Genomic DNA, 9,381 nt, shown 5'->3' with positions numbered 1-9,381 from the left:
ACATCGCCCTCAGAGGGCTAGAGGGGCGGTGGAATAAGATTTCCCAAGATGCAGGGGGCAACAGAGCTTCAGATCCCTTGCCCTTCTGCATAATCTGACTTGGACACGATAGCAAATGTTTCATAATAAATGGTGCATATAAGAGAAATTGGGTAACTTTAGCCAGTTTGTTACAGCAGGATCAAGCTTCATTTGGCAGAGAATCTGCCTTACGGAACTTTAATTTTTAGTTTAACGTAACCTAGGATAGAGACATGGGTGGCACTGTGGGTTAAACCACAGAGCCTAGGGCTTGCCGATTGGAAGGTCGGCGGTTCGAATCCCCGCCACGGAGTGAGCTCCCGTTGCTTGGTCCCTGCTCCTGCCAACCTAGCAGTTCAAAAGCACGTCAAAGTGCAAGTAGATAAATAGGTACCGCTGCGGCGGGAAGGTAAACGGCGTTTCCGTGCGCTGCTCTGGTTCGCCAGAAGCGGCTTAGTCATGCTGGCTACATGATCCGAAAGCTGTCTGTGGACAAACGCCGGCTCCCTCGGCCTATAGAGTGAGATGAGCGCCACAACCCCAGAGTTGGTCACGACTGGACCTAAGGGTCAGGGGTACCTTTACCTTTAACCTAGGATCTTGGAATTCAACTGGGATCAAATAATTTAAACTTGGAGGAAGGCCATCAGGGAGACCCCCCAAATCACCATCAAGTCCTTTGGTTTTCTCTTCCCTTTGGGTCTGAGTGGTCTTTCCTTCTTCTCCCTCCTTTCTTCACCCTCCTTCCTCATTCCCCTGCTCTTCCTCCCTCTTAAACAGCATGCGCCCCAACATCTTCCTGGGCACGCATGATGGCTCCACCCAGTACAAGAAGTGGTATTACGAGATAATCGTGGATTACGTGGAACCCTTCGTGACCTCTCAGGCCACCCATTTGCGGGTTGGCTGGGCCATGGCAGAAGGATACAGCCCTTACCCCGGAGGCGGGGAAGGTTGGGGAGGCAACGGCGTCGGGGACGACCTCTACTCCTTTGGCTTCGACGGCCTGCATCTGTGGTCAGGTAGGGCACCTGCGTGGGGCGGTTCACACACCTTGCACACACCATTCAGGCTTCAGGTGTCAAGGAAATAAACGGCTACCTGGCATTTAGAAGACAAATAGAGGCAGTCCGTATTGGGGAAGTTTTAAATGTTTGATGCTTTTAGTGTAGTTTTATAATTGTTGGAAGCTGCCCAGTGGTGCTGGGGCAACCCAGCAGCGGTGTAGCGTGGGTTGTCAGCACCCGGGGCAAGGCAAGTAATTTGCGCCCCCTAACCCGGGGCAAGGCAAGTAATTTGCGCCCCCTAACCCGGGGCAAGGCAAGTAATTTGCGCCCCCTAACCCCTAACCTGCCGCCGCTGCCAGCTTCTTCTTGCTGCTGCCTGGGCTGGGGTATTTACGGTAAGGTAGCCACGGCGGCGGCGGCGGGTCCATGTCAGGTGATCTGAGGCGAGTTGCCGCTGGCGCTGCCGCCCAAACGACGCCGCTTGCCTGGAGGAGGAGGAGGGCAGAGAGGCGAGGAAAATGCAACATGGCCGAGCAGCTGCAGCAGCAGCGGGGGCGGCGGGGCTGTGAGGAGGGGCTGCCTGGCGCGCCCTCCGCGGCCCTGATGCGCAGGGACCGCAGCGAGCGCTGAGAGCCGCTGCCAGCTCGTCGGTTCCGCGAGACATGGGGCTCTGCTACAGCCTGCGCCTGAGGCTCTTCGGCGACTCCGGAGGCGGCGAGCGCCCCCCCCCAGATGTTGTGCCCGGTGCGGCCGGCCCCCACTGCACCCCCCACGCTACACCACTGCAACCCAGTTAGATGGGAGGCATGGAAATATGTTGTTGTTGTTGTTGTTGTTGTTGTTTTGTTGTTGCTGTTGTGGCATCTAAGGCAGAGTTTCCCAAACTTGGGTCTCCAGATATTTTTGATCTACAATTCCCATCTTTCTCAATCACTGGTCCTGCTAGCTAAGGATCATGGGAGTTGTAGTTCAAAAACAGCTGGAGACCCAAGTCTTGGAAACCCTGATCTAAGGCAATGGGAGGAAATGTTTTTGCTGTTATTTATTACTACAGTGGTACCTTGGGTTACATACGCTTCAGGTTACATATGCTTCAGGTTACACACTCTGCTAACCCAGAAATAGTGCTTCAGGTTAAGAACTTTGCTTCAGGATGAGAACAGAAATTGTGCTCTGGTGGCGCGGCAGCAGCTGGAGGCCCCATTAGCTAAAGTGGTGCTTCAGGTTAAGAACAGTTTCAGGTTAAGTACGAACCTCCGGAACGAATTAAGTACTTAACCCGAGGCACCACTGTATTACTATTACTATATTTGTCACCTCCCCTTCACCAGCAGGTCCCACGGCAAATCACAACAATATAAAATATAAAAGAGTTAAAATGGAGTACAGTCACAAGAATAGTGTGGGTCAGATGTCTCAGGTGTAAACGGCCAGGATAAAGAGGTGTGTCTTTGGCATTTGCTGAAAACTGTATAGCAGACATGCCGGTTGTGCCTCTGTGGGGAGTTCCACAACTTAGGGGCTGCCACAGAGAAGGCCCCCTCCCTAGGCTATACCCCCTAATACTCTGAGGGAGGTGGAACTACCAAACAGGTTCCCTCTGCTGGTCTTAACACCCGGGAGGGTTTATAGGGGAGGAGGTGGTCTTCCAGATGTCATTACTATTGGCAAGATGGGCTTCTAAGTACCGTTTGCAAGTATAAAAGCCGAGCAATTAAAATATAAACACCCATAATTAAAACACACGGTTATAATTAGCCGCAAAGCAGTCCCATTAAAACGCTGAAATATAAACACCCGTAATTAAAATATGCAAGAAAACAATCCCATTAAAGCAACACCGTAATTGAAAGAGGGAGGCTTGAGAGGAAAGAGGGAAGGAATTAGGTGTGCTTTAAAGAACTAGAAAGGGCCTCTTAAATTTCAGCAGGGAGCTTATGTATCATCTAGAAAATCTAATAAATATTACCAAACATTACAACAACAACAAAAAGCAAATGAGAACACGTAGAATGCAGTCACCAAAATAATTGAAAAATACACACACATAACACAGAACAAATCTAAGCAGACAACCCCCACCTATTCCACATCACCCCATCCGCTCAAGTAACCAATGACAATAATATTAATAATTATATCATTAATTGAGTAATGCCATTAATAATAATAACATTCAACTAACCCATAATCCTGGCCAGAAATATAGATCCACTGATCTTAAATGTTTTAAAAATAGGTTCAGAAAAGACACACAGCCCTGCTTGCATGGACTCTGGCTGTTTGCATGCACAGAGGTCTATTCACCTCTCTCTACGTGGACCATTTTTTAATCCTGGATGGTGCAGTGGTTAGAGTGCCATACTAGGACCCGAGTGACCGGGATTCAAACCGCCACTCGACCATGGAGATCCCTGGAAGACCTTGGTCCATCTGGCACCCTCTCTCACCCTAAGCTACCTCACAAGGTTGTTGTGAGGGTGAAAAATGGGGAGAAGGACGATGTGTGCCATCTTGAACTCTTTGGAGAGAAGGTGGAATGTAAGTGCAATAAAAAATCTCTTGCACTGCAGCACTCGTAAGTTGGTAGCGGCACACGAATAGCAAGGGGACCTTCTCATAGGAGGTGCAGATGGTTGCCAAGGAAAGAACGAGCTTCTGTGGCTTGTCTTAGGAGCAATGTTACACGGCCAAGAGCGTAGCAGGAGGATACTAGTCCTCATCCATTCCACTGAATCCATGGGATTCAACGTGAAGAGGAGTCTTGGGCTGAAGGCTTGTTGTCAACATGCAGAGGGGCCAGGAGGCCAGCTGGCAAGTCCAGCTCGTATGTCTCCTTCCATTGGCCCGTGCTCAGACATAAATCAGCGACCCGAACTTCAAAAGCCAGGGCACGCAAATAGCAGAATGTACTGCGCACACAGAAGTAGGCGTGAGGCGTATGAAGTCATGCTTACAGCTACAGATTCATTAAACATAAATCAGAACAAAGAAACATGTCATCTCTCTCTCATGTCATTTCGGAGAGAACAGCAAAAGCTATACACAAACGGAAGTGCCCAGCAAGCTGTGCTGGAATGTGAACAGGCATGTGACACGCAACAATCTCACGCCTGTTCCTTAAGGTGGAATGGAAATGTCAACATTGCCCGCATGTTATGAATTCATTGTATGTTGTCCTGTATGATCTAGTTGAGATTCCTACTGTTGTGTGATCCCTCTCTTCTTTTCACCAAAGCCAGACTAAACGTCTTTCCTTCTGCAGTGTTGGATGGCAGGTTGAGAGGAGTTCCCTACCAGGACAGACTTTGCTCGTGTGCTCAAGACATCGATTCCATAAAACATATTTTGTTGCACTGTGCAAAATATGAGCAAGCCAGGGCTGAACTGATATGACCCTTGCTGGTACCTTACCTGGGAAAATCAGAGGCTCACTATTTCAGGTTCCTATTGGAAGACCGGACAAATGCTAGAACATTAGCAGTGGCCAAGTTTTTATCTGTGGTTGCTAGAACCAATGATCCCTATATTCTGAATGAAATGCTTGTTTAACCTGGAGGTAGGCTGTATGAATTGTATATTGCTTTGTAATGACTTGTTGGGTATCTGGACCGTAATAAAGGTTGATGGTGATGATTCCTCTCTCTTTGGCACAGGCCGCGTGGCTCGGGCCGTGACCTCCCCCGGCCAGCACACCTTGGGGGCGGACGACGTGGTGAGCTGCTGCCTCGATCTGAGCGTGCCCAGCATCTCCTTCCGCATCAATGGCTTCCCCGTCCAGGGCATGTTTGAGAACTTCAATCTGGACGGCCTCTTCTTCCCTGTGGTCAGCTTCTCTGCTGGCATCAAGTAAGCTCAAAGCACGGAAATGAGGCTCAGGCCCCAGACCTGTGCTCACCTACTAAGGAAGAGGAATAATCCCCATCGAGTCAACGTTCTGTTAGGAGGAGAATTCATTTTAGGGCCTGTCTGCACCTCACCTTGATGCAGGTTGCAGACCCTTTTAATTTCCCCCTCATCCCTGTGGCGTTCTTCTCCAACTCCTGTCATCCCACGCTTTCTCCTCCCTAAATCTGAAGGTTCCCCATGCTTTGAAAATCCGAAGAGGAGAGCCACATTGCTTTAGATCTAGAGAGGAGAAAATTTGGGGGTAGCAGGAGCCGGACGAGTGAGTGTTTGGACTGGCCCCTAGTTATCGTAGCAGATTGTAGTTAACAGTGGCGTAGCGTGGGGGGTGCAGGGGGGGCCGGCCGCACCGGGCGCAACATCTGGGGGGGGCGCGCTCGCACTCGCAGCTCTCTGCCCCTACCTGGCTCGAGTGCTAAAATCCACGGGTTAGGGGGCGCAAATTACTTGCCTTGCCCCGGGTGCTGACAACCCACGCTACGCCACTGGTAGTTAAAGTTAAAGGGACCCCTGACCATTAGGTCCAGTCATGACCGACTCGGAGGTTGTGGCGCTCATCTCGCTTTACTGGCCGAGGGAGCCGGCGTGCAGCTTCCAGGTCATGTGGCCAACATGACTAAGCCGCTTCTGGTGAACCAGAGCAGCGCACGGAAACGCCGTTTACCTTCCCGCCGGAGCGGTACCTATTTATCTACTTGCACTTTGACGTGCTTTCGAACTGCTAGGTTGGCAGGAGCAGGGACTGAGCAACGGGAGCTCAACCCGCCGCAGGGATTCGAACCACCGACCTTCTGATCGGCAAGTCCTAGGCTCTGTGGTTTAACCCACAGCGCCACCTGCGTCCCTTAGATTGCAGTTAGTACTGTCTATGTTGCTACTTCATATTCTGTTTAGAGTATAATTTTGAAGAGAAAAGCCATAAACGCAACAGCGAAGGAAACTACCAGGAGTGGTGACATCTTCCCCTTGCTCTACACAGTTGTTGCCTCTGGCCCCCTCCACCACTCGCATGCGGCCCCTGGAAAGTTGCTTTGTCAAAGAGCCCATCACGGCCATTCAGAAAACTGGAGTGAGGCTCTGAGCCAATCAAGGCCTGCGAGAATGGGGGCGGGGCAGCAGGGGCGGAGTTCTGTTGTTCAGCCCGTAGGTGGGACAATGCTAATATTTCTAGCCTGCTTTTCTACGGAAAGACCTTTAAACAGTAGGTTCTTTCCTTAAGGGAATTACATTCCAACCAGAGAAGAATGGCTGGGTAAATTATGCGAATACTTGGAATTGGCAAAGCTGACTGATTTGATAAGACAAAAACCCAAAAATATAATCCAGAAACAGTGGAAATGTTTAAATGATTATTTATGTAGACAAGGATTAAGTTTAAGGTATTGGATGTGTTTAGAATAGATTTATGAAAGATTTAGAAAACTTATTGATTAGAATATTCATATGAGATTGAATGGGAAAAATATGGAATAACAGATACAAATTTGCTTCAAATGTATATAGGAAGTGCAGTGTAAGCAATGGAAGTCAATCAATGAAATTTTATTATTGAGATATTTGTAGGATAAATTTGGAAGAAATTCTTCCAATTTTTCTTTTTCTTCCGATTTCTCTTCTTATTTTTTCTTTTTCTTTTTTCTTTTCTTCCTATTTTTCTTTTTTGTTCTTTTTTATATGTGTGTGCTTATCTGAAAAATATATGTATGTATTTGTATGTATTTTGCTTGTACTTTGTAATAATTATGTTAAATAAAATTTAATAATAATAAAATTTTATTTTTTTTAAAAAAAATAACAGTAGGTTCTTTCCTTATTGGGGACAGTGTCCAACTCTCTCTCTTTTGCCCCCCCCACCAGGGTGAGATTCCTCCTGGGGGGACGCCATGGGGACTTCAAGTTCCTGCCCCCACCGGGCTACGCCCCCTGCTATGAAGCCCTCCTGCCACGTGACAAGATGCGCGTGGAGCCCATCAAGGAGTATAAACACGACTTCAACGGTTTCCGGAACCTTCTGGGGCCCACCCAGTCCTTGTCCCACACTTCCTTCACGCCATATCCCGTGGATACCATCCAGGTAAAGAGGATCAGGGGAGCAAAGTGTGGGGAGGTGGTGGGGTCAGGTTGAAATTGGCCAGCCCCAAAGCCGAGGGATTTCTGGGGCAAGCAGTTGCCAGGTTTGCCAAAGGCTGGGCTATAAAAGGTAAAGGTAAAGGTACCCCTGCCCGTACGGGCCAGTCTTGACAGACTCTAGGGTTGTGCGCCCATCTCACTCAAGAGGCCAGGAGCCAGCGCTGTCCGGAGACACTTCCGGGTCACGTGGCCAGCGTGACATCGCTGCTCTGGCGAGCCAGAGCCGCACACGGAAACGCCGTTTACCTTCCCGCTTGTAAGCGGTCCCTATTTATCTACTTGCATTCGAGAGTGCTTTCGAACTGCTAGGTAGGCAGGCGCTGGGACCGAGCAATGGGAGCGCACCCCGCCGCGGGGATTCGAACTGCCGACCTTTCAATCGGCAAGCCCTAGGCGCTGAGGCAAAGGGACCCTTGACCCTTAGGTCCACTCATGGCTGACTCTTGAGTCATGTACCCAGCATGACTAAGCCGCTTCTGGTGAACCAGAGCAGTGCACAGAAACCCTGTTTACCTTCCCACCGGAGTGGTACCTATTTATCTACTTGCACTTTGACGTGATTTCGAACTGCTAGGTTGGCAGGAGCAGGGACCGAGCAACGAGAGCTCACCCCGTCGTGGGGATTCGAACCGCTGACCTTCTGATCGGCAAGCCCTAGGCTCTGTGGTTTAACCCACAGCGCCACCCGCGTCCCTTTATATAGGTAGTTGTTGTTGTTTAGTCATGTCCGACTCTTTATGACCCCGTGGCCAGGCACTCCCGTCTTCCACTGCCTCCCCCAGTTTGGTCAAACTCATGTTAGTAGCTTCAAAAACACTGTCCCACCATCTCATCCTCTGTCATCCCCTTCTCCTTGTGCCCTCCATCTTTCCCAACATCAGGGTCTTTTCCAGGGAGTCTTCTCTTGTCATGAGGTGGCCAAAGTACTGGAGTCTCAGCTTCACGATCTGTCCTTCCAGTGAGCACTCAGGGCTGATTTCCTTAAGAATGGATGCGTTTGATCTTCTTGCAGTCCATGGGACTCTCAAGAGTCTCCTCCAGCACCAGAATTCAAAAGCATCAATTCTTCAGCAATCAGCCTTCTTTATGGTCCAGCTCTCACTTCCATACATCACTACTGGGAAAACATAGGTAGTTAGGAATCACACCTGTGCCTCATCTCCCTGCTAACTTTCCTCTTTCCCTTCTCTGCAGATTGTACTGCCCCCCCATCTTGAGCGGATTCGGGAGAAACTGGCAGAGAACATCCATGAACTTTGGGCTTTGACTCGCATCGAGCAAGGGTGGACTTACGGCCCCGTGAGTGTTCGGTGCCCACCGATGGGACTCCTGTTCCACACACCCCCACCCCCAATTAATATATAGGTTGGGAATTTGCCGTTTCCTTCTCCCCCAACTCACCTAAAACAAGCTTGAGTTGGGCCTCTGGACCTTTTGTCAAGGCAAGTGAGGGAGGACAGGGGTACTTGAATCACATCCCATGCCTCTGCCCCCTTTTCAGATCCGGGATGACAACAAGCGCTTGCACCCGTGTTTGCTGGATTTCCACAGCCTGCCGGAACCAGAACGCAATTACAACCTGCAGATGTCGGGAGAGACACTCAAGTGAGTTGGTGGTAGAAAGTCCTAAGTGGAGAAGCAAGCTCAATTTAAGTGGGTTAGCTTTTTGGGTGGGGTGGGGTGGGGAGGTAGGTATCCATTTAACATGTGTAGGTCAAGGGGCAGGGTAAGACGGCAGGCCAGGGGTCAGCAAACTTTTTCAGCAGGGGGCCGGTCCACTGTCCCTCGGACCTTGTGGGGGGCCGGACTATATTTTGGAAAAAAAATTGAACGAATTCCTATGCCCCACAAATAACCCAGAGGTGCATTTTAATAAATAAAAGGACACATTCTACTACAGTGGTACCTCGGGTTACAGATGCTTCAGGTTACAGACGCTTCAGGTTACAGACTCCGCTAACCCAGAAATAGTGCTTCAGGTTAAGAACTTTGCTTCAGGATAAGAACAGAAATCGTGCTCCGGCGGTGCGGTGGCAGCAGGAGGCCCCATTAGCTAAAGTGGTGCTTCAGGTTAAGAACAGTTTCAGGTTAAGAACGGACCTCCGGAACGAATTAAGTTCTTAACCCGAGGTACCACTGTATATAAAAATACCAGGCAGCCCACAAATAACCCAGAGATGCATTTTAAATAAAAGCACACATTCTACTCATGTAAAAACACGCTGATTCCCGGACCATCCACAGGCTGGATTTAGAAGGCTATTGGGCTGGATCCGGCCCCCCGGGCCTTAGTTTGCCTACCCATGCAGTTGGCAAT

General features: G+C 49.6%; 1 protein-coding gene across 16 annotated transcripts in view; it reads left to right on the top strand.

Annotated features, from left to right (window-relative positions):
• Positions 1–9,381, top strand: part of RYR1 (ryanodine receptor 1) — a 210,868-nt gene that overhangs the window by 66,829 nt on the left and 134,658 nt on the right. For all 16 annotated transcript variants that reach the window (XM_077932307.1, XM_077932302.1, XM_077932316.1 and 13 more), the window contains 5 exons: positions 802–1,043; positions 4,685–4,877; positions 6,792–7,008; positions 8,259–8,363; positions 8,566–8,669. In XM_077932307.1, coding sequence (XP_077788433.1) covers positions 802–1,043; positions 4,685–4,877; positions 6,792–7,008; positions 8,259–8,363; positions 8,566–8,669 — 861 coding nt within the window. The remainder of the gene's footprint in view (positions 1–801; positions 1,044–4,684; positions 4,878–6,791; positions 7,009–8,258; positions 8,364–8,565; positions 8,670–9,381) is intronic.

Source organism: Podarcis muralis, chromosome 7 (genome assembly GCF_964188315.1).
Source record: "Podarcis muralis chromosome 7, rPodMur119.hap1.1, whole genome shotgun sequence".
NCBI lineage: Eukaryota > Metazoa > Chordata > Lepidosauria > Squamata > Lacertidae > Podarcis > Podarcis muralis.
Note: the sequence above shows the minus strand (reverse complement) of the source record. Positions and strands in the feature narration are given on the sequence as shown.